The 26180-nt window shown below is 42.0% G+C and overlaps 1 protein-coding gene across 4 annotated transcripts in view; it reads left to right on the forward strand.

Moving 5' to 3' along the window:
* Nucleotides 1–26180, forward strand: part of Tnfrsf19 (TNF receptor superfamily member 19) — an 88304-nt gene that overhangs the window by 20042 nt on the left and 42082 nt on the right. For all 4 annotated transcript variants that reach the window (XM_013141096.3, XM_003477245.5, XM_005007019.4 and 1 more), the window contains exon 4: nucleotides 13407–13585. In XM_013141096.3, the coding sequence (XP_012996550.2) occupies nucleotides 13407–13585 (179 nt within the window). The remainder of the gene's footprint in view (nucleotides 1–13406; nucleotides 13586–26180) is intronic.

Below are 26180 nucleotides of genomic sequence, written 5' to 3' on the forward strand. Positions count from 1 at the left end.
TGGGGTGGCTGCCACATTTTTGTTTCATCTTTAGAGGATTAGATAGATTCTTGGAATAAATGTCAGAGCAAAAGCACTCCATTCTTCAACAGAGGAAAGGGGGAAAGGGACTTTCTAAAACATTCTAGAGCTCCAGGCCCCAAGGAAGAGCTAAGAAAGTGGAGGGTGACTGCCTGGCTGTCACTGGAGCCCCACTGACCTGTGAAAGGGAAATAACCACTCCCAGCCCAGTAGGCAGCCCCACCAGGACAAAGAGACTGAAAGATCTGTGGCTGAGACCTAACTCAGAATGCAAAGATGCTCCCCTTTCTGAGATGCTCTGCATGTCTCTGTCTTACTAAAGACCTATTTATGGCAGTTCTCTTTACCCAGAAAATCATGTATCACTTTGTAGAAAACTACAAAGAATACTAAAAATCAGAAAATATGGTTTAATGAGATAGAGCAAGCACATCACAGCAAGAATTGTCAGAGATGCTGGAATTATCAGACAAAAGTTGAGAACACTTGTGATTAGTATGCCATGGTCCATAAGGGATAGAATAGACATTACACAAGAATAGGTGGGCATTGTGGGCAGAGCGATGGAAATATGTAGAAGGAACTGGAAAGAAAGGCTAATGATCAAGAACATCACAGAAATGAAGGTCTCTGGTGGGCTTATTAATAGACTGGACCAGCTTTGGGAAAAATGGCGGAGCATGAGATACAGTATATCAATGGAACATAAAAAAATCAGACAGATTTTTTTAAAAATTCAAGTATTATAGGACAACTACAAAAGGTATAAATGTGCATAAGGGGATTATTGGGAGGAGAGAGAGAGAAAATTAATGAATTTAAAACAATAACTTAGAGTTTCTCCAGATTAATGGCAAACAGCAAATCAGATTCAGGAAACTTAGAGAACAGCAAGCAAAGTAATTGACAAAAAGAACTTCCCAAAACAAAACAAAAAAAGTCAACCAAACAAAAAATTATACCTAAGAGAACTATTTCCAACCTACAGAAAAACAAAGATTAAAGAAAAATATTCCCAGAGTAATGAGGAGTCCAGCTTACCTAGAGAGAGCAAAAATAAAACCAACATCTCAGAGAAGAAACAAATAAGAGAATAGCGTGAATGAACTATTTAAAGTCAGCAACCTAGAATTCTATGACATTGTCCTTCAAATAAAGGAGAAATAAAAACTGATAGATGTGCTGGGAGGAGCATCTGAGCTCACTGTCACAGCAGAGACTCCAGACTCCTTTGTCAGATATGACCAGTAAAGACACATCCCAAGTGAGAAGCATCACTGACCAACTGGGTATAATTGACATCTGTAGGAAACTTCACCCCACAGCAGGAGAGCGCACATTGTTCTTAAACTCCTGGGGAAAGTCCACCAGGCTAGACCACAGTGTGGGCCATGTAACAATCCCTAACAAGGCTAGAAGAACTCAAGACAGTACCAAACAAAAAACAAGCAGAACAAAACAAAACAGACACAATGGAATCAAACAGGTCAGTAACAGAAATATAGCTAGAAAAATCCTCAAAAATCTGAAGGTTAAGTGACACTATTAATACCCATGTTAAAGAAATCACAAGAAAACATTTTTAAATTTTTAAGAAAATGAAAATGCAATTTATCCAAATTTGTGGGTTAAACTGAAGCAGTCCTTAGAGTAAGTTTATAGTATTAAACTTGTGCATTATAAAGGAAATCCTGAGTCATAGTCTCAACTTCATGACTGTGAAACTGGAAACGGAAGAACAAATCAAGGCCAATATGAGAAGAAGAAAAGAAATAATAGAAATTAGAGCAGAAACCAATAAAATTGAAAAAAAGAAATCAATAGGGAAAATTAACAAAGCCAAAAGCTGGATTTGGGAATGGTAAATAAAATTAATAATCTCAAATCAGGCTAAGAAACAAATGATAGGACACACATTACAAATACCAGAAGTGAAAAAAATACATAGCCCAAGGGTATTAAAACAATAATGCAAAACTATGAACAGTCAGTGCCTGTGAGTTTGATGACTTAGGTAAAGTAGACCAATTCCATGAAAAATACAATCTGCTAAAACTTACACAGGAAAAAAATATGCAATTTTTATGCCCATCGCTATCAAAGATATTGAAACAATAATTAACAACGGGTCATGCACAGGAAGACTCAGGATGTCAGTTCTCCTTGATATGGCTAGATCTACTAATAGGATTCAGCACAATCTCAGTCAAAATCTCAGAAATTTATTGTACAGATATTGACAAACTGACACTAAAGTTTATGTTGAAAGGCAAAACAGCTCTCAGAATAGACAACGTAGTCTTGAAGGAGAAGGGAAAATTAGAGAATTAACATTTTTTGACATCAAGACTTAAAGTGACAATAATCAAGACATTTATTAGTGAGAGTAGGTAGACAGACTGATGGAACCAAACAAAAAGACAGAACCATGTAAATACAGTTTGGCAAAGGTGCAAACATAATGTAATAGGGGAAAGATAGTCTTTCCAACAAATGGTACGGAAAGTAGACATCCACAAACCAGAGAGAGAGAGAGAGAGAGAGAGAGAGAAGAAAAAATTGAATGTAGATAAAAATCATACACTCTTCTTAAAAATTGATTCAAAATGAATCACAGCAGCAATACTGTAAAACTAGAAGAAAACAGGAATAAAGCTAGATGAGCTTGGATTTAACTGTGACTCTTTAGTTAAGGCATCAAAGGCACAAGTGATGAAAGAAAACCATGGTGACCAGGACTTCATTAAAATTTAAAAGTTTGGTTATTAGCAAAGACATTGTCAAGAGATGAAAAGCAAATCACAGACTGGAGAAACATATTCACAGAGATACCTGCGGAGACATTATTCTCTAAATACACAAACAACTGCTAAAACCCAACTATTGTTATTACACAAACAACCCATTTTTTTTTTTAAAGAAATGAAGCCCTTAACAGCTGCCTTGTCAAAGAAGTTATATAAGCATATAAAAAGATGCCCATGTCAGACCATTAAGTGCACATTAAGACAGCAGTGAGATAACACTCAACTACTAGGATGGAGCACTAGGAGGATGGAGAGCAGCAGAAACTCCTGTTCACCGCTGGAGGGATGCAGGATGCGACGGCCACTGTGGAGGACAGTCAGCGATTTCTTACAAAACTGAGCATACCTCACTATGCGGATCTGAACATTTATGTCTACACAGAACTCACACATGGGTGTTTATAGCAGTTTCATTCATAAATACCGAGACTTTGAAGCAAGGCAGCTGCTCTTCAGTGTGTGTGGATGCACAGGTCCTTCCAGACGGTGGATTATCCTCAGCCCTAGAAACAAGCACAGAACGATGAAACTGAGAAAAGACACATTAATTCCAAATGTGCGGTGCTAAGTGAAACCTGAAAGGGCTGTGTGTCACCTTCTGGAGCAAGCAAAACTGTGGAAACAGTGAAAAGATTAGCTCTTGTCAGCTAAGAGGGAAGAGGAGGGAAGGGTGAGCCCCAGGATGTCTGGGGCAGCGGACACACTCGGTGAGGTGATGGTGCATAGTAATACACATGCGAGTGTGCATTTGTTCAAACCCATAAGGAGTACGGCACCAAGAACGATCGGGGTGGGGATACAGGGACTGTCTCTGTCCCTCCGCTCAATTTTGTTGTGACCCTAACACTGCTTTAGAAAGCATAAAGTCTCAACAGAGTGGCCTGTAACCTCGGCTGCTCTGGATGCCGAGACAGGAGGGTTTTGAGGCCAACCCGGGCCACATAGCAGAACCCCCACCTCCAAAGCAAAACTAAAACCCAAGCAAACAAAAAGCCATATATACAGTGAAAACAACCCATCTTCTCAGAACGTTATTTGAGAACAGTTTCTGTATTTCATATTCCCATGGATGTCCAGAGGAAATATTTTTTCTCATTGTAACTGGTTTTCTAAGTACTGAAGTAGCTTTCCAACCTGAGTACACCAGGGCAGCCAACAGAAGCCTCTCAGAGCTCTGCTGGCTTCGACCCCCTCACAGAGCTACCCTGTGCCCTGTCCTGGGGGGCTACCCTGAGCAGGCCACCATGTCACCCCGCTTCTCACCGCTGTGGGCAGAGTGCCTGGCCCCTGAGAGACACGCAGAACCCTGGCCCAAGGAGAAAGAGAATCGCTCAACTTTGGACAGTAATATAAATTAATGTATTTGTATATAGCATAAGTAATATATTTGCAGAGTCATTATTCATGGTTTTAGCACATGGTAAATAAAATTAGCAAGTGAGCCTTGCTTACACTCAGAGGTAAAAAGTCCCAACCAATAAATAAAAATATATTTAGATTTCTATTTCTGTTAGTGTAGGCAAAGAGCTCAAACTTTTTATCAGCAATTTCATAGGGAGCAGCACATTTTAAACTGTCCATTCATTAATTTACAATCTTTTTTGCCGGACTCCTTTACATCTTCAGCAGTAACATATCTTTTAGAAGAAAGAAAAGTTGTAAATTTATTAAAATCAAATAATTTACTAAATTAATAGTTACATCCTACTGGCTATGGTTTCTAAACATTAGACAAGGAAGGAAAAGTATATTGTTTTGGTATTAAGCTTAATTTTAAAATTTTAAGGTAATTATATAAATACGTGTATACATTTTAACTTGGAATACTAAGGACATTGTTTTTAATTTACAGTGCAATAATGAATCTAAGGCTTACAAGTTCAACATTTGTGATGTTTGCAATTTTGAAAGCTCAGTAAACAAAATATTTTAAAGTCAGTTATGAAAAAGTAGAAAAGCAGAATCAAGTAACTGCTGTGTACAATTAGGTTTTATCTCAAGGATAAAAAAGGTACATTTTCAGCTGACTTCAAAGCCTGTACATAACCTTTATTCTAACAATATTAGTCTACTTGTTTCCCTATACTAAACAAACTGTTTCCTAGTAAGAGATATCTGGGTCTGAAACGGTACATGCTGAGGTCGTGGATCTTTCAGTTGTAAACTGAGTCTGTGTTTCCAGGCAGAAGCTAGCAGAGGCTTTGGGTGAGCAGGGGTAGTTTCCCTTCCTCCTGTGGTCTCATTACTCCTAATTATTATTTTCACGGAAGACGCTTGTCTCGTTTCTTCCCAAGGCGTCTAGGCTTCCCGCATTTGTAGGTCGGGTTCCACCTCCCGGACTGAGCATCAGGTTTGCCGGGAGGAGCCCTGAGCGGGGTCTGGCCCTCTGTGTGGGTCAGGTGGTCTCTGCACCCTGTCCTAGGACGGGAGGTGGTCCGTGCAGCAGCTCTGGGTCTGACAGGACCAGTAAATTTAGATCAAAATCCTTTCCTTCTTTTTAACCACTTTTTAAGGATTATTTGAACCTTTCATGAAACCCGGACACTTTATTCACCTAAAGGACATTCTGTAACATATAATGAACTGTCACATGTGTCCTTAATGTTATTACAAAATACATATCATGCTCCCAGAATTGGTGACATTGGCTAACTTTTATCATAATGAGGCAACCGGTGGCTGTGTCCAACTTGCAGGCTGTGGGCCAGGTGACTTATCTTTTTAATCCTATACCAAAAAAAATATTTTTAAGGTGAAGTTTTGAGACTTACATACATGAATCGTATATATGTATATTATTTGTAGCCCCAGACGGTTCCTCTGCATGTGGTATGTCCCAGTCAAGCCAACAGTATGGGCACTTCCGTGTGTATTAAATAATAGAATCCTTATACCACAGGTCTAAATAGGGGTCATAATTCCTGCCATTTTATGGACAGGAAACAGACACCTGGATCACTGATCTGTCCAGAGTTGATCTTTGCCATGGAGTGGTGGGGCAGGACATGGCAGAGCCACTTGGGGTGATTATCTCATCATCTTTGAGGCTTCTTTAGCTCATCAGTATGACTGCCCAGTGTTTTATTTCATTGTAGTCCATCAAATTTAAATGAAGCTTTGTTAAGTTTTGGCTGTGGAATTAGGCAGGCAGCTCTAGAATGCTGTCCCTTCTCCTGGAAATCCTGGCGTAGGACCAATGTCTAAAACAGAAGCAGCCCGATCACATCAGCCCGGCATGGAAGCAGAGCTGCCTGGCGGCCCACTCTACCACTCTGAGGGCCCATCCTCTCCCCGGAGGTCTCTGTCCCGCCACCAGTTCCCGGACATGAATGCCCATCTGTCCCATCCCTCCACGCTTCTACCCAGGCACCGTCCAGGCTCTCAGTTCCCAGGCTCCCTCCCGGAAAGCCCACGCACGCGCTCTTCTCATGGACAGTGCTTTGGGTCGTTGGGCTTCATAAATAGTTAGCATTCCTGTATTTTCACAAAAATGCAACACAGCTCACTGAGCCGTTTGGAATCTGTTTGGAGGATTTTATCCCATTGAGCCATATTTACTTTATCTCCCTTGCACTACAAAATTTTGCTTTTGATCATTTATAAGAAAAATGATTGAGAATGTTTTTCCAAACTCCGGAAGTATAAAATATTGTTCCCAGTGCTGCATGCACAGTGCCGGCTGGGCACTCACAGCCATAAATGTGTGTTGGGAATGTGATGTGGGCTTTGGGTCTTCTTAGCTCAGGAAAACAACCCTAGGTTTGGGACGCGTGAGGATGATTGTTGTTTTCCCCCAGGAACACTTGGCCTTCATGCTTACTGAGTAGAATTCGCTCAGCCCCTCATCCCCTCCTCCCCAAGTGCTAATGCCAGCAGTGTGCTTTTAACACAATAGCCTCACAGCAGTAAATCAGGAAACGAGTTTTTGCATGAACCACTTGAAAGAGGTTTCAAGCATCCGGCATGATTTTCAAAGCAAGCTTTTCTAACTGATTATTGAGATGACTTTAGTTAATGTGAAAAAATGTACTTTGGTTAACAATAAACTTTCCAAGGTACATGTCCAGCTTCATATTTTTAAAGGCATCTAATTTTTGAAAACTATATTCATCCCTATGAAGAAAGTCATCAAAAGTATATATAATTTGCAAGCATAAAAAGATTCATTTCTGCCACTTAATTACAGTGTTATTCACTTTATTTATGTTTAATTATACCTGATCGAGCCCAGGGATTCATGGCAGATATGAACAAGCTCTCGCTTGTCATTTTTCTCTTCAAAAAACTCCATTACGGATTTTCATAAACTGAAAGTTGGGGGAAATATCACTTTGGCGTTAAAGGAAATTATGTTGATTTTTAAGCACTGACCACATAAATCTGATCTGTCATTCTTATTTGTGTGGCCCTAGATTTCCTCCACAAGTAACTCCTTCCTGGTGCAAAGATGGAATTTAACTTTTAAAGTTCAAAGAACCAAATTGAATACCTTATTGGCCATACCGATAAATAGCATGTGAGACATGAGATCCCCACACAGGCTCCAGGGCTTGAGGGTCTGTGAGCTCCTTCCTGTGATCCGGGGAGCCCTTTGTCTCCCTGTTGCTGGGAGCAGCCTGTGTCTTTTTTTTTTTTTTTTTTTTTTTAATTTTTTATTTAAAGAAAAGGAAACAAAAGAATACATGGAGATTTTTAAAAAGGGTAGAAAGGATACAAACTTACAGAAAAACAAACGGTAAGAAATTGCTGGTTGATAAGTTACACATTGTCATCTTAGAAGTAGCTGTTCATGTTATGGTTGTCTTTGTTGAGGGTTGGATCTGCAGAGAGAAGGGAATTTGGGGACTGCTGACTTGGAGCCATTTTGCTATTGGAGAACTGCCAAATGTCGCTTCAGAATTTCAGGCGAGTGACAGGACCACTGCTGCCACCAACTGTGCCACCAGCTGTGGCGGCAGTGCAGCTGAATCCAGAACCAGGATAAGGAGAGTACTTACTCCGCCCCATCCAGGTCCCCGCTCAGCCACTGTCCAGCATCCGGCAGAGCCATCTTTGTGCCTTTCCCAGGCCTTTGCTCCCTGGGATTAAAAATCCAAAAAGTCTAGGAAACTGCCTTAAATGGTACCTTGGCACCTGCTTGTAACTTCTTCCTCAGTGGCCCAGTGTGTGCTTGGTTGGCAGACAGACTTTGGGGAAAGAGGGTGGGGCAGATGGCAGGGTATTTTAAAGCCCAGATACATGTCTGTTGTCGTTATTGATGAGAGACCATGCTACATAAAAATGAAACGCTGGGGTCTAAGCCAGATCAAAGGTGGGCAGTTCTATCTCCTTTCTCCTCCTCCTTCTCCACACATATTCCTCCAGATTAAATGATGGGAAGAGAACTCAGCCTGGAAGATGTCAAACAAAATCCAGAGCCGTACAGGGAAGTGACTTAACCTGGCTGACCAGCGCGCCCACTGAGACAGGCCAGGGTGACTGCCAGGAGATGTGGAGGGTGGATGAGGGCCCTGATCGTGTAGGGAGGATGACCACATATGGAGGACAGGATCCCGGCTAAATCAGCTTTGCATGATTGTTGGGCACCCAGGCTGTTAGATGAGAAGCTGTTTAGAGTTAGGCCAAGAAAACTAAACCCAAGCATAGCTTGTTCCTCACTGTCTGCTGTAGAAAATGCTAGAGAAACTGTCCCTTTGGATCTAAAACTTGGGGAGAGGGGTGATGTAGAAAGGATGGGAAATCGTTTCCATTAGATGAGCAGTTAGACCGTCAGGTCATGGCAAATGCAGGTGGCCAGCCGTGTGGATTCGCTCTCTGTCCAGATAGCTGTGGTCAGGTCAGCTGTGTCCCTCAGGAGAGCACAGTGTTCCCTGGCAGGGAGCACTCCCCACGGTGCTTGAGCCGTGGGGAAGATAAAAAGGGCACAGAACCGTGCTGCCCGGAGCACGCCACATCCACACAGTGACACAAGCACTCCGCGATTTCCAGCAGGTCCCCCAAACCTGGTGCAGCGGTTAGCTGTGCAGAAGGATGGGAAAGGAACAGAGAAGGGCAAGAAGGATGTACTATGTAATTTTTAAAAATCTTGTGTGTGTACTAGTTTTCAAAATACAAAATGCTAAAAAGAAAATACAAGAAGAAATTTTCTGAAGCCAGAGAGGCAGCATGCCAGTCTGTGCCAGCCCTCACCGGGATGGCCTTGGTCACTTGCCTTTTTCGGTTCCTCTTTCCTCTTGGTGCTTACTTACTGAACTTAATGGGAAAGATTTCAGGGCGTTTTAACCACCTGGTTTTACTAAATGAGGTACAAAGATCAAAGCAGACATTTATATTGAGGGTAGTTAATATATATATGCTGTTTAGTTTATAATCTAGAGGACAAATAATTACAGAGCCTCTGTGTTTTATATGCTTTAGAAGTAAGATACTCAACTCAAAAAGTGATTGCTGCATAGACACTGTCCTGTAATTTAAGACCTTGGAAATGACTTTTCTGAATTTCCAGTTAATTCAAGGTTTCTAGGTAATTCAACATGTACAATGGTCATCTCATTAATTTTTTAGACTACCATGAACTGCAAGCTACTTTTGTAAGCTTAAAAACATCAGATTGATTTTTCTAATCCTATCTTTTTGAAAATGGTAAATACTTAAGAAAAAAAAAATATTTTAGACCAAGTTCTCCCCCAATAAGCAATCTGTATAAAAGTTCCCAGGAGAGTGTATCATATACGCTCAGCAAATTTTAGTATTTTGTGAATAGTACTAAGTGCAAGCTTCATCCCTCTTCAGCTCACCTCAGCAAAAATCACTGTTGCCACCAAAACAGGCAGAGCTAAGCAGCCGTGGGACGTTGATATCCAGATACGACAAGAATGAGGCATTTGGCATGGGACTGTGTTTGCTTCCTATATATTAAATCATATATAGTGCAAAATGGACCAAAAACAGTTTCATAGGATGCTAATTCTACAAAATATGATGATGTATAAATGACAAAGAATGTTAGATGGTAAAAACACCTCGGCCCTCGTGGTTCACATACACAGTACAAACTCCAGGACGCAGGCAGGAATCACAAAGTAGGCACAGAACCTCCCTCCCCTAAGCTGGGGGTTTTTTGTTTTTGTTTCTGTTTTCAAAAGAAAGACCAGCAAACCTTTGGTACTTATTATAAGTTAGTGTCTGCTGGATCAAAGAAAGGAAGCCATCAAAGTCCTGTTAATACTTCTTGCCGGCTCATGTCCAGTTGGATGGCTCCTGGCTTCCGCATGGAGGGCGGAGGTGGACTGCTGGAGCTGAGGGACTCAGCCGGAGCCAGGAGCCAGTGTGGGCTCCCTGTGGAGTCTAGTGTGGACCGCTGCCTGTGTGGACGTGGGGTCCTGTGGCCTTTGTGTGACAGCCCGATGTAGCAGGTGACTCTGAGGTTGAGTTCAGTGATGCTGTGTGTGCCAATGAAGCCGCTTTTTCATTAAAACACTGCGTTCATCTTAGAGTGCTTCTTACTCAAAGAAAATATTTTAGCTGGACACTGGTGTGTTTTCAGCAAGCTGCCTAGAAAAAGCTGAAGTTGGAAGAGCCCCACGTTCCCAAAGGAAGCCTCCTTGAATCAGGAAAGTTTGTTTATTAGTTTGTAGAAAGTCCAAAATAGTAACAATTATAGGTCTAATTTATTTAATGAGTGCCCACTCTGTGCTTGAGTTAAAAGTTTATATGTTTACCCGTTTATTCTTCAAAACAACCCCAGAGGGCAGGCACTGTTGTTCCGCCCACCTCACAGATGAAAAGACTGAGTCTGAGAGTTCCCAAAACAGCTTGGCGAGCAGTGGCCTAGTGAGTGTGCAGACTCACACGCCTTTGGATCCAATGTAGGCACACACACACACACACACACACACATTAGCCTAGCTTGAGAAGAATTCAAACCTTGCTTATTTCCAGTTTACGCCCTTTGTTTTCCCTTCTCCCTTTCTCTTTGTTTTTCCATCTTCTACTTCTTTTTCTCCTTTCTTCCTTTACTGTGTTGCAACTTGTACATGAGTCTCTTCCAGTCCAGGCTGTCTGGATCAAAGCTAGATTCTGAAACTCTCTAATGCTGCCGAGCCTTTGATGAGGGTGCTTAGCGCGGGAGCAGTGCTGGGCCCACGCCTGCGTGTTGTGCCTGCACTCTGATCCCAGGAGCCCGTGTGCAGAAAGGCCCTGCGTGCTCACAGGGCAAAGCGCACATCTGTCCCTTTGCACCCACAATGACCACACACCACCTCCCCACAGACACCGAGCACTGGTCCCAGAAGGTCTTCTAGAATATGGGTCTTACTGCTTTCTTGATTTACGTAAGTATTGGATGCTTGTTGCAAGACTTAAATATATTACAGAATTTTAAAAAAGAATGAAAAACACCTCACAATTCCACTAACAGCCAAGAGGTCATCTCTGTTAACTGTTTTAAAGAAATACCCGTTCATGAATTCATTCTTTGACTTGGAACATTGTGTAGCTGGCGCGCTCAGGATTGAGAGGGTGGTGACCTTGTGCATTTTTTCTCCTTGAAGCTTTGTGAGGCTTGTTCAAAATGTGCCTTTGAAAGACAGGTGGGATAACTGAGGAGGGAGAAGACATCCCTGATCCACTATGTGGATGAGTTAATTAGTAAGATCCCTAGGTGACGCAGTTACGCAGTATCCTATATTGAGCAGTTTACTGAGTACAGGCAGTCCTTCCCTTCATGTCGGTTCAATTTAATTTCTCACCAGTAAGGCCTGCTCTGTTGATTTGGAATGCAAATATGGAATGAAGAAATTAAAGCACATAAATTTTACAGAAAAATGGGAATTTTGAACTGGCCAAGACTTGCATTCTAGCATGTAGGGCGAAAATACAGAGGCCCTAGTAGATTTCATACAAGTCCTGCTTCCTGTGCCCCATCTAGCCTGTATTTGTGGATTTGCTGGTGCTCTTCTTGTAGCTCTTAGACTTAGGTCTGTTTCTACTCATGACCAACACAGAGCACAGATAACCAGTGTTAGGAGTAGGCATCTTGTAGACATCTTCCTAGGTATACATAATGTGTGTGTGAGTGCCTGGCAGATACTTTAGGGCAGTAGTTACAAAGTCTGGGCACAAAGCTTCTCCAAAGCTCCATCCCCCATAACTGCGATGGGAATAGTGAATGTTTCCCTCATCAAGGAGTATAGGTTATTGAGATCGTGTGTATAAATTTCTTGACATGTAGCTGACACCTGCTAAAGTTAGGATATCGTTTTCATCATTGAGATTTTGTTTGTTTGGTTTGGTTTCAGGGTTTGAAGTATTGACATCAGGGCCTCTCAGGTGCTAGGCAAGTTCTCTGGCACTGAGCTACATCCTCAGCCTCCATAACTGAGATTTTATTTGTTGTAATGAGAATCCATACACAGATACTTCAGTTTGCACACAGCTTTTAAAGTACACGCTGAACACTTAAAAATTATTTTTAGATTCTTTTTTTAAACAGTTCCACTGACTTTCTAGCTTTCAAATTGGGAAGCAAGTTTTCCTTAAGAGATAATGAAAAACCAGTGTTTTCAAGTAGTGGTAAGCACTGACATGAATCCCACCAATTCATAATTCAGTGCCATGTATAGTACATACTCTAATATTCAGTCTTTCACAACCTAGTAACCAGAGTATTAGGAAAATTGGATTAGCACACTGAAAATGTTACAGAGTGTACACACTCCAAACAGGGCAGCTATGAAGAAGTGGCTTTCTTAAGGAAACGATTGCTCTAAAAACAGCGGAATAGGATTATTAATGTATTTTTAACCAGGAGGACCATGCTTCGAACTCTGTTATAACTTATTTTTAAGCGATCGTAAACACATGGCACCATTTTTAGGACTAACTATAAACCCTGCTGGAAGCATTTCCTGTCCTTGAGCCCATGGAGATGGTCATCTTCCAGTCCTGCTCTTGTCCTCGAAAAGCACACTGTGTTTCCCCGTTCACATCTGGAGATACCTGAGAACATCAGCACCAGAGTTGTGTCTGAATAAGAGTTTAGCATCCTTTTAACAAATACGTAAAAGTCTGTTTGCTTTCAGAACATGCAGAGACCCTCCACCATCGCGAGGAGCTCTCTATTCTGCAAGCTTACGGGTCTCTTGTGCAGCTACCCTCCCCCTCCACCGTACCACCCTCACGGTCCCTGGATCTGTTTTCCGCCTTGATCAGTGAATGAGTGTCTGAATGTTGCTTCAGATTCTAAACATTCACATGACTGCCTTAATTAGAAAAGAAGAAAGCGCCATAATTCTGCCTAAGCTAGCAATAGTGCCGCGGTGGGAGTCCGGGAGGCCTTTCTTATTCACGCGCTCACGGCTTCTTGAATAAAGTGCATGACTGAGCATCCTTCCCACAGTAAGAGAGACTATTAGCAGTGGAAGACACATTTGAACTTGCTGAAAAAGCCTTCTTTGTGTGGAGGAAGGGCGACATTGGGGCATTATTGGACCGGGTCTTCACCGTATCCCGGCAGCCTTTGCTTTTTTCACGCTTGTGAAGTCTGAATAGCTTTCTGTCACCCATTAATCCCCGCAGGAATGTGGCTTCGGCTATGGGGAGGATGCACAGTGTGTGACGTGCCGGCCACACCGGTTCAAGGAGGACTGGGGCTTCCAGAAGTGCAAGCCGTGCCTGGACTGCGTGCTGCTGAACCGCTTCCAGAAGGCCAACTGCTCGGTGACCGGCGATGCCGTCTGTGGGGACTGCTTGCCAGGGTGAGTCAGGGATTCCTCCCCCACCCCATTTTCAGAGATGTTTCCTTTGTTCCCTTCCAACCTTAAATGTGCACTGGTAGTGACCAGAGACCTTGGCAGAGCACTTGTGACCTCTCGTCTCCACAGACGCACCGGATTCTCTGTGCCCATCCTGTGCCATGCTGGTTACCCAGCCCCTTAAATCAGGTGATGAGGACTCTAGCAAAGAGACAGCTCCAAGAGAATCGAGAGTCTCCAAACCAGTGGAGAAAAAGCTTTGTGTAGAGAGGAAAAGGATGGAAGAGAAGGTGAGGACCAGTGACCCCTTGTAGACGTCCATCCTCCTTAGCAGTCATCACCAGTCACCCATTTCAGCAGATACCTACCAGAAAGCTGCAAAGCACAGCTCTAGGTCCTCAGCAAAGCTCACAGGGTCAAGCGGCAGAAACCTCCTGTGGAGCTCATGTCCTCGTAGGGTTTCTAAAATAACTCACTGGTAAATAATGAAGACGTAAAGTGTGGGGGAAGGTTGAAACTTGCTATGGAAGACCACACCTGAAAGCAGCCATCGGTGACTAGGCCCACAGTTACAGTTAAGCTGGAGTTCAGGGCAGGCTGGACTGCAACGTGAGAGCTAAGCAAAGACACCAAGTAGTCGAGGCAACTAGCCAAACAGGTCTTTGAGAGGAAAGCAGAGCAGATGGGGAGCACCTCGAGAGAGGCCCCGAGGTGGCCATGAACTTGGTATGTTTAGGAACTTGCAGGGAGAGCTGGACACGTGGTACATGCCTGTGATTCCTGCTGCTTGAGAGGCTGAGATGGGAGGGTCAAAAGTTCGAGCCCAACCTGGGCAACTCAGTGAGATTCTGCCTCAAAATAAAATTTTCAAAAGGGAGGGAGGTTTTTCCAGCGATGAGTACTGGCCTAACTTATGGAAGGTCCCAGGGGAACCACTGCTGAGAGTAGATGAGGAGAGAGCTCTGGATTTGAGAAGTAAGAACACAAAATAGTCTGGTAGATCGGATAGGCCTTCTGTGGGGACACAACATCTAAGGGGGTGCAAAAAGTTGGCACCTAACATAAAAAATAATCAACACGAGGGAAAAATAACTATGTGGGACACTATCAAAATTCAAATTTGCGGGGGTTCTGGTAAAGATGGCCGGAAGATAACAGCAGGCCACAGAGGCTCCCTGAGATGGTCAACTTAGATTTCAAAATAAGACAGTGTGGGGAGTCCCGAACAGAGGAAGATGAATATTCTCGATCCAGAAAGAAACTAAAACGGGAAGAACAAATCAAACAAATCAAATCATACAATCCCAGTGCTACTATTGGGAACAGCTAAAGGCTTGGTGCCCCCGCTGCAGTGCTTGAACTTGTACAACTGCGACTTACAGAGCCGCCCGAAATCCCGCCACTTTGACTCACTGGAAACGCAGTCACATTGAGGTTGGGGGTCGGTGAGCCGAGTGGAGAGCTGAGCTAGCAGGGAACCTGCATTGACCTGGGTTGAGTGATGGGAATAAAACTAATCCCCAGAAAAAGGGGCTCCAATGAACAACATTCTGGGACCGGGCAGACTGGCAAGAACAAGGAGCAGAAAAAAAAAAAAAAAAAAAAAAAAGAACAAGGAACATCAGTGACTTCTGTCAATTGTTCCCTTCTCAAACGGGATTGGTGGAGTGTGCTTGGCCTGGGTCACACCCCAGGCTGAGACTCAATAGGTTATCCCACACCAAGTCCCTATGCCCGGTGGTGCACCCTAATACAGCGAAGGCCTCAGCAGGTTGACTGGCCTGGAGGGCAGGGGCCAGCATACGCTGCTCCTGTTTGCACCTCAATAGCACACTGCAGTGGGCAGGACTGTCTAGCCAGTGCACTTCGGAAGAATCATAACCAACAAAGAAAAAAACTGGGGTCTTGTATATACACCTGTATGGAAGAAACAAACAATATGAGAAGAAGCAACAAGAAAATGTCCCTGGCCCCAACCCTGAGAACATTGATCCAGGAAAGGTAAATACAAAAGAGATTGAGGACAGCAAACATGCAATATCAGGGATGGCACCAGTGGACATAAAGAGATATATTTGGGACCTCATAGACGAGTTCAAAAGTGAAATATTTAACCATGTAAAGCAAAATATAAATAGATTAATAAAAGAAATGCTAAGCATCTCTCAAGAAGACACACATGGAAGAATGGAGGAACACAACAAAAGGGGAGAATTGTTTGATGAACAATATAAAGAAAACATAGAGTACATGAAACAGGTTCAAAGAGATTATCAGGAAATTTAAAATTCCATTGAAAGCTGGCAAAACTGCTTGAAAGAAACAAGCTTAGATTATCCAAACTGGAGGACAGGTTTGCAATGTGGGATCAGGAAAGGAAAAGTTTCTTAAAAATAACAAGAAAACAAGCAGTAACAATACAAAGGCTGGAAGACAACAAGAAGATCTATAACTTAAGAATAAAAAATGTGAATGAAGAAGCAGGGATATAAACAAAGGAACTACAAAGGCTATTCACAGAAATAATGAAGGAAAACTTCCCAAACATAGGAAAAGGAAGAACTCCAGCCACCTACAACCAAAATAGATCTACACCCAGGCGTATAGTAATCAAGATCCCAGAAATCCAGTATGAAAACAGAATATTAAAAGCTGTCAGAAACAAGAAACAGATTACTTACAAGGGAAAGCCCATCAGAGTAATGGCAGACTTCTTGACACAAACCATCAAATCAAGATAAGCCTGGAGTGAAGTATTCCAAGCCCTGAAAGAAAATAGCCTCCAGCCCAGATTGATGAACCCTGAAAAATTATCTCTAGAAATTAATGGAGAAACAAGATGCTTTCAAGACAAAGAAGAACTGGGGGACTTCACGACCACCAATCCAACTCTACAGAGAATACTTCAGGGCATTCTAAAGAGAAAGAAAGGCACCAGGATTCCAGGAAAACTGGCAGAGAGGCCTCAATGAATGGAGCAGAAAGCGAAATGAGGAAGACAAACAGACAACTAATGACGGAAAAAGAGCACAACAGAAATGAGGCAGAGAAGATTGGCTATAATCTCTAATATAAATGGCCTTGATACACTAAATTTAAGAAAAGAGAGAGAATCACAGAGTAGATCAGGAGGTAGGGTCCACCAAGATGCTCTTTATAGGAAATATAATGAACCTGCAAAAGGGCTTATGGACTGAAAATCAAATAAGAAAACAATGCTCTGTGTGACAGGGAACCAGAGAGTAATAGGGGCAACTAGACTAGTAATTGAGGATAGGTAGGAAAGACAGGCTTTAATAGGTAAAGGAATACAATTAGAGATCAAGTCCAGGAGGGAGAAGATTCAGAACCACCTAGGTAAATAGCAGGTTGCCCCCCCAATTTAAAACCGAGGGTGTTGGTGAGTCCCCAAAATGCACAGTATTCCCGGGGGGGGGGGAGTACAAGGGGAGAAATAGTCTTAAAAATGACAGCAGAAGATATTATTAATAATGTATCAGGAATCAAAACCCATATTACTCGCACTGCTCTGCTTAGATAGAACTTATTCTGTCCCAGTTTTTCTACAAGCACTAGATCTGAGGGCACAGACAGACATCCCAAAAATGTCAGGATATAGCACGCTAATCATCTTTAATTTCCTATTAACTTAATCTGGAGCCCTGTATGACTTACACTGTTATATCATGACTGATCTTAGTTAAATCTGGTTTGTTTGATTGCTGTGTGTTATCGACAGATTTTATTCAAAACTGTTATAATTGATAGTATCAAGTCTGAGAGTATAGATAACTATACTGAAAACGACAAGGTTCACTACGATACCCATTTTGGTTTGATTACTACCTGTTTTTGCAATTTAACACTATCTACAAAGTTGTGTTTCTATCAATATTGTTATATACTGATATATTCAATTATACTATATCAGATGATATAGCCAATTCTGTTGAAGATAACCACATAACACAGAAACCATGGTAGAACTCCTTGTACAGTGGTTTTACATGTTTTTAGTTTTATGTATCTATAGGGATATGTTCTGTTCTGTCCTACTTTGTTTTGTTTCCCCTTCTAATATAGAAAGCATAGAAATCCATGTTAAGACTCATGCATGCGTAGATGCTATGAACAGTTTACAAGAACTGATCTTATGACACATGATGAAATGAACAAATGCTTTGAAAGAAGAAAGACACTACAGTACCCAGTGCTGATCCCGGAGTGTCATGATGTGAAATCCAGCAATACTATTACTCTTGTCCAGAGTGATTTTAGTTTGGTTTGGTTTGTTTAATCTCAATATAAATGAAAATACGGATAACTGCATATATGTTTAAGTGTATAGGATAGATAACCATATTACTAAGTTTTTGTTGGATAGTTGAATAGAACTATTTGCAATCTCGCTGTTTGAATTCCCACTTATATGTTCCACTTTTGTATCTTAAACAATTATTTGTAAGAGGACAATGTGTAAACATCAACTAGAGGTTTATTAGTTTATTTTTTTCTTTGAAAGTATGTATTATATCTATCTGTTTACTGTCTTGTTTAGTCTTTCTTTAAATAAAAAAAATTCAAATTTGCATTTTGAAGGCCACCATAGAACAAGTGAAAAAAACACAGAGAAAGGAAGAAAATATTGGCAAATCATATGTCTGATAAAAGACCATCTGCCTAGAATATATGAAAAACCTTTTCAACCCAGTAATTAAAAAACCCAAATAATTCAATTAAAATAAGGAGGGTTTAAATGGACATTCCTCCAGAAAATATGATCAACTGACCAAAACATGTTTGAAAAGATACCATTAGCATCAAGGAAGTAGAAATCAAAACCAAAGTGAGATGCCACCTCATACCCTTTAGATCTGTAGCCAGAAATACAGACAGTAATATGTTGATGAGAAAATGGGAACCTTCAAATACTGTTGGTAGGAATACTGTATAAAATGGCATGGCCATATTGGAAATCACTCTGATATCTTCTCCAGAAGCTAAATGTACAGTTACCGTGTAGCCCAGGAGTCCTCATCCTGGATATATAATCAGTAGACCTGAAAATTAACCTCCACACCAAAGGTGTGTACTACCAGTGTTCGTAACAACATCTCACACACAGCTGAAATGCTGAAATAACTCTGCTGTGCTTTTATTGTAATCCAAATGGTGTGATCCCTTTTTCCAACCTCCTCCTGGTCTGGGAAGTTTATATTTTTAATCTCTTGAAACATTATTGAAATCCTGGCAAGTTAATTCCAATCTACCACCTCCAGTGCCACCAAGGAGAGAATAAGGACACTGAGACATATTCATAGTTATAGGCAGTCAAGGGGTCCTAAGTCCCATCTAGGTGAAGACTCTTGAGACAAAGGGCTTGCTGTAGCTTCTCACCCAGAATTTATTAATTCATGAAGAAAGGAGTGGCGCGAGGGTGAGTGATGATGTGAATGGTGGGAACTACGTGAGTATGAGGTGAGCTAGCCAGATAGCCAGAAAGCACCTTGCAGTATGCAGACAGAAGGGTATGCAGAAAGACTAATTTGCATAACTCGATTGGGGTAGCATTTGAATGTTTAAGAGGCTGTTGCTTCAACTTCTGATATGTAAACTTGTGCCCTGGAAGTCATAGCCTCTCATCTTGATGCTGAACCCAGTTGACATTCCTGGAGCTATGTGGCTCTGCCATCCTGCTGGGCTCAACCTTTTGCAGGGAGACACTGATGCGGGGAGAAACAGGAAACTGTTGGCTGGCTTCAGAGATCACACATCAGTATCGAAGCCAGCCTGTTTACATTGCTTAGAATCAATTGAAAGGAGAAAGAAACAGCTTTGCCAGCTCCATACACATCAGTACATGGAAATAGGACTTAGTTTAAGTAATTGTTCAGCAGGTAATTAGGTAATTGTTCAGCATTCAAAGAGAACCATCCAAATGGTCTTCTACATGCTTTGAATGTGTCCACTTCAAAATTCACTCCTTGCCAATGACTAAAGATAAGGATTGTAAGAGGTAATTAGGGCAGGCCAAGATGGCTCATGCCTGTAATCCCAGTACTCAAGGAGGCTGAAGCAAGGGGATTGAAAGTTCAAGCCCATCCAGGGCAACTTAGATGCTGTGACACCATAAAAAATAAATAATAATAAAGGGCTGGGGATGTAGCTCAGTGTGAAGGCCTAGGGTTCAGTCCCCAGTACTACAAAAAAAGAATAAAACAGTACTGAGGTTATAAGTACACCTCCCTTCATGCATAGGATCTGTGAGGGCTTTCCGGCCCCTGGCAGAACCAAGTAGGTGTTCTCAAGAGAGATGAAACATCATTCAGCGATAGAAAGGAAGAAAAACCAGATGCATGTTACCACATGGGTGAACCTAAGGGGCATCATACTAAGTTCAGGAAACCAGGCTTGAAGACTGTGTGGTGTGCCATTCCATCTGTGTCCAGTCTATGTCCATCTGTGTCCAGTGCCATAGTGGCCAGTCTGTGGCAGATCTATGGAAAGTGAAAGCAAGTTCAGGTTACTGAGGGCCTGGGGATGGTCTTGGGAAGCACAGGGTGACTTGGGAAAGGTTCCAAGGCTTCTTCTTGAGGAGATGAAGAATGTCCTAAAACCAGCTGTGGTTGTGTGCACCCAAGTCTGAGAATACACAAAGAGCCGTCAGAGCGTACACTGTCAGTGAGTGAACTGTGTGGAGTGTGACTGAAATCTCAATGGAGCTGTAAGGAGGGAAACAGAAATTAATGGGCCGTTCTCTGACACCGAGAAGCTGTCTGCAGGTATCATCACCCAGAGCTGTGGTCTTGTCAAACAGGAACAGAGCATCTGATGCAGGTCTGCGGTTCACAGTGCACATTCTCTGCTAAGTGTGTCCGTGCACATCTGCTGTTCATTCAGGGCAGGGAGACAGGTGGTCCCCAGGACGCACACCCACTGAGGTAGGCAGAGCCAGAGGAACTAGGCTGAGGCAAGGCCCAAGGACTTGGTTTGTCAAAGGGGCTTTCTGGCTTTGATAAGAGCCCATCAGCGACTGCAGGTCTCCTGGAATTCCTCCGTTTATCCGGCCTTCGTTTCTGCAGTGCTAGTTCATTCTTAAAGTAAGTACTTAGATGCAGGAAAGATGTAAATGAATAGACATTTGAATGGTGTTTCACAGTTTATACGATTAGTTTAAAATTACATCCTTTCTAAGCCAGCTTTAACGTGTAAAGCAGGTGATGATTATATGGCTTGTATGTAGGTCTTTTCAGAGCATTTAAAAACATATCCTTCCAGCTTGACTATGCCTTTGCAAAGAAAGCAAAGCATTTGAACCCATTTTTCAGACGGGAAAACTGAAGCAGGAAATAAGAAAAACGACTGTTGCTTCCAGAAAGATGATGTTAGAGCAGATGTGGGGTGAGCGGCATTGTCCTTTCCAGCACCTGCCATCCCTGTCTTCTGCAGCCTCAGCCATTGTTGCTGCTCCTGCTTCTGCCCAGGGCTCAGCCCTCAGGAGGCCAGCTGCTTCCCTCCCAGAGCCAGCAAGTGTGGAAAACGTCCTCACTGCCCACAGTCTGAAGGGGTGAGAGCTTAGTCTTCTTGTTCCCGGAAACCTTCAGGGACTTCAGGCCAGGAACTCTGACCCCACATCTCACCAGTAAAACTGACCTCCAGTAATCAAATCAAGCTGCAGACTTGTTAGGAGGATTCACAGTACAAGGGACGCGAGATGTCCGGCAGTCTCTGGCTCAGTGTGAGCCCTGAATTGGTATTGCACATGATTGCCCACGAGTGGCAGTGGGCCAGTCGGAGGTCTGTGTGAACCCCCAGTCTGGCATTTGGACCACCCATGCCCATGCTTTCGCTGCTAAGGGGACGAACCCAGGCTGAAAGCACAGCTGACCCCGCCAACTCTTCACCGCTTCCCAGTAGCTGATGTGGCATCTGCGTACCTCCTGTATGCTAAGCACTTCCTGCCAATCAGTTTCTCTAATTATCAGAATCGCCTTGCAAAGTAGGAAGGACTGTCATCCCTCTTTACAAAGGAGGAGCCTGACCTTAGGTAGATTATCCCTTGCCCGGGGTTCCCCAGCTGATAAACAGGGAGCTTTAGCACACTTCTGATTCCAACCTCCCAAGATCTGTGCTCCTCACTCACCCCGCCCTCCTGCCAGCACCCCGTTATGGTGCGGTCTGGGCTCATATCCTAAGGACTCATCTTGCCATTAGCATTTGTTCAGTTCCAGATAATAAAGTGCCTGTGCTGTGGATGGCTGAGGAGGATGGACCAGCCCCTGTGGAGCCAAGAGTGTCAGTGAGCCATGCCCAGGCATCCTTTATCTCACCAGCACACTGCAGAACATCCGCCATGCTGGGACCATGAGACCAGGACCAGGAGACCAGGACAGCGTCTGTGTCCAGCACTGCAATAAGTGTGGTCATTACAAACCACAGCTGGATAGCGGTGTGGCATCTCCTGGGAGAAAGCGTTCATTTACCTGAGGAATTATCAGTCAGCTGCAGGGTTTCTTGAAATAGCAATTTTCAAACAATACTCAAGAGGTTAAACTGGTGTTACATGGATTCAGTTCAGTTCAAAAATTCTCTGTATCCACTGTCAGAGAAGGATTTGCGTCTGTAAGATGTGTATTTGTGTGCTGTCTTTCATCAGATAATGGTGAAGATCAACTGTGGTTTTCTTTTGTCTTGGACACTGTCTGAAAACCTGGAGTAAAATTTGACATTCAACTCTAGGAACCAGTTTAACCAGACACCTTTGTAACATCCCTGTCCCCTTGTATTTTATTTCATGTTTTAAAATTTGTGACTTAGTGTAGTTGGACAACAAATGGAGTTGGAAATGTTCCAGTGTCTCCAAACCATGGCACTCTGGATGGAGCAAACAGAAAGGCAGGAACCGAGGCTGGGGCACGGTGATAGCACTGTGTTGCTTGCTTTTGAGGTGGCCTGGGTTTAACCCCCAGCGTTAAAAAAAGAGAGGCAGGGGCTGGGGATTTAGCTCAGCGGCATAAGCGCCTGCCTTGCAAGCAGACAGTCGTGAGTTCGATCCCTGGTACCGATAAAAAATGAAAAAGACAAAAGAAAAAAAAAAAAAGGAGAAGGAGGAGAAAAAGGAGAGATGGGAAGGGAAGGGAAGAAAAGGGAACCTCAGGGCAGAGGAAAGGAAAGGAAGCTCAATAGTTGTTAAAGATCTACAGAGTAATTATTTTTCTAATTTGAAGGAGAATAAAACCAAAATTTCAAAACAAGATTAACAGGAGAGGTAACAATGGTTAATACATTGCATATTGTTATCTTTAAATTAATTACTTAAAGATACAGGTATGTAATTGCCCAAACAATTTTAAGACAAACCTTTTCAGTGAACAACGAGAAATTAGTAGTATACCTGTCTTGTGTATATATTATTGTGTGTATATATATATATATATATATTTTTTTTTTTTTTTTTTGCTTTTCCCTTCCTTTTTCTTCTTTCCCTCATTTCAGTTTTTCTCTCCTTTTGAGTAGTTTCATCTCATTTCACAGTATCGACTGCACATTTTGGATCTTATTTACTTGTTCAGCTTCTCACACTAGTCTCTAGTTGCATCCATTTACCTATGAAAGCCTCCAGTTTATCTTTCTTTATAGCTGAGTATTACTCTACTGTGTATATATTTAAAAACACATCATTTTTACCTGCTCTCAGTTGACAGACATTTGGGTTATCTCCAGAATTTAGCTATTACAAATTGTGCTGCTATAAACATAAGTGCACATTTGTCGCTGTGCTATGCTGATTTTAATTCTTCTGGGAAGATACCCAGAAGGGGAACAGCTGGGTCAAATAAGACTGCTAATCCTAGCTTTTTGAGGACTGTCCACACTGATTTCCACAGTGGTTGCACCAGTCCACACTCCCACCGACAGTAGAGAAGGGCTCCTTTTTCCCCACAGCCCCGCCAGCGTTTGTTATTGGTTGATTTTTTTATAATAGTCATTCTTTCTGAGGTGAGGTGGAATTCAGTGTTGTTTTAATTTGCATCGCTCAAATGACCAGTGATGTTGAACAACTTTTCATATATTTATTTGCCTCCCAATTAAGTCTAAGACATATTTTAAAGCTCTGATTTCTGGATACTCATTTTCACATTAGATTCTAATTTTGCAGGAGCTTTTAAAAATTAAAACCAGTATTTTTTGTCATAAGCACTTAGTAATTTAGCAGATATCCTGTGCTTCATAGTTCTGACTCTGTATTGATAAAAACAAAAGTGAAAATTCTGTAGACAATCTTGAATTCTGTCTGTTAGCCACTGGGATAAAAAGGTAGCCCACCGTGTTGTGAGTGTAGCCCCTGGTACCACCTTCAGAGACGCCGCACGCAGCCCTCCCTTGAGCCCCTGAGCCTGTGGAACCCTTGGCTGGTGCTCATTCAGCCTTTCTGTTAGGTGTTAATGGTCATTCGGAACATGACCTGACTCTCTTGTCTTCTGGCCTCATTTGCGTGAGGGTCTTCAAACTCATCTTACATTTTAATAAACATGTTTTTGGCAAATTGTTTATTAGGGAAAGTGCAGCCCTCAAAATTATTTTACTGCAAGATAAATTCGTTATTTTATCTTTTAAATTTATTTATTTGGTACCAGGAGTTGAACTTAGGACCTTGCGCTTGCCAGCCAGGTGCTTATGCCGCTGAGCTCCACTGTCCCACATTCGTTATTTTAAAATGTTAAATCTGTATTTGATTTCCGACACCTCTCCTCTGTCTAGCATTTTAAAAAGTTTTATAGGATGTATTTCTGAATCCTCAATATATGCTGTTGAAAAGGATCAATATTATATTTTTCACTTTTTTACATAAAATAAGTTTTTATGTATGAAAAATAATTCTAGCCTTTACCAATACTTTATCAGCTATAATTTGTTAAGTTTTCTGGGTAAAAGGGTAAAAAAATAACCATCTGCACATGTTAGAAGGTTTACCGAGACATATAGTCCTGTTATTTTTAAAGTTTTATATACATTTTTCTATTATGGTTTAAAAGCACATAAAATTTACTAGCTGAGCCATTTTTAAGCACATACTTCAGTAGTGTTAAACACGCTCGCATTATTCTGAAACAAACCTCCAAACTATTGCAGCTTCCCAAGCTGAAGCTGTATACTCCTGGAACAGCTTCCTCTCATCCTTTCTGACTCTCTGTCTCTCTGTCTCTCTGTCTCTGTCTCTCTCTCTCTCTCGCTCTGTCTCTCTCTCTCTCTCTTTCTCTCTCTCTCTGAATTTGACACTCTAAATACCTCTGATCAATGGAGTCATGTCATATCTGTCTATTTGTTTTTTTTTTTTTTTTTTTTACTTTTTTTTTTTTTTTTTTTGGTCTTTTTCATTTTTATCGGTACCAGGGATCGAACTCACGACTGCCTGCTTGCAAGGCAGGCGCTTATGCCGCTGAGCTAAATCCCCAGCCCCATATCTGTCTATTTGTGACTGGCTTATTCCATTTAGCATACTGTCCTCAAGGTTCTCCCATATTGTATTCTGTGATTGGATTCACATTCTTTTTATAGTGTAATAATATTCCTGAGTAACTATCCATCTTCTGCATTTTGTTTAACCATAATCCCAGTTCCTGCACCCTCTCCAACATTTATTTCCTTAGTTCTTGTGTTATTTTATTTTGCTTTCTGATGGTTGCTATCCTAATGGTTGCAAAGTGGTGTATCTCAGGGTGGTTCTGATTTAGGGTTTCCTGATGATGAGTTACATAGCATATTTTCATACACTTATGTAGTGCTCATGTTTGCAGAAATGCCTGTTTAAGTTCTCTGCCCACTTTTAATCAAGTTACTTGATTTTTGTTGTTGAAGGACAGATCCTTATAGATTTGGGGCATTAGCCTTTTGTCAGATACATGATTTGCAGATATTGTTCCCATTTCTTAGTTTGTCTGTTGAATTGTCCTCGGATACACAGGAGTTTTAAAGTCTAATGGAGTCTCGTGTAAAGTTTTTGCATTTGTTGCCTGGGTGTTTGATGTCATATTATTGCCAAAATTTCATGAAATTTCCCTCTCTGATTTCTTCTCAAAGTTTTATAGTTTTAGAGCTTACTTTTGGGTTTGTAATTTGTTTTGAGTTGGTTTGTATATACTGTAAGAGTTTATTTTCATTCTATTGCATGTGGGTTTTCCCAGCACTGCTTTTGAAAGAGCCTGTCCTTTCCTTATCAGGCCATCTTGGCACATTGTCAGAGTCCCCTGACCAAGTCCGCAGGGGTTCACCTCTGGGCTTTTTTATCCCACTGGTCTCTCTGTTTGTCTTTATGTCAGAACCACACTGTTTTGACTGTTGTAGCATTTTACTTTTCAAGACAGGATCTCCCCACGTAGTTCAGTTGGCCTTCAACTCACTTTGTAACCCAGGTTGAACTCATAGAAATCCTACTACCTCAGTCCCCCGAGTGCTGGGATTATAGGCATGTACGATGGCATATACCAGGCGTATACCATGCCTGGCCTGGTATGGCTTTGCAGTGTGCTTTAAAAGCAAGAAGTGTGTCTTCCAATTTTGTCCTTTTTTACTCTTGCAAGATGAATAATTCTTCTCA

This window comes from Cavia porcellus, unplaced genomic scaffold (genome assembly GCF_034190915.1).
Source record: "Cavia porcellus strain 051 isolate PalLab524CR breed Dunkin Hartley unplaced genomic scaffold, mCavPor4.1 scaffold_21, whole genome shotgun sequence".
NCBI lineage: Eukaryota > Metazoa > Chordata > Mammalia > Rodentia > Caviidae > Cavia > Cavia porcellus.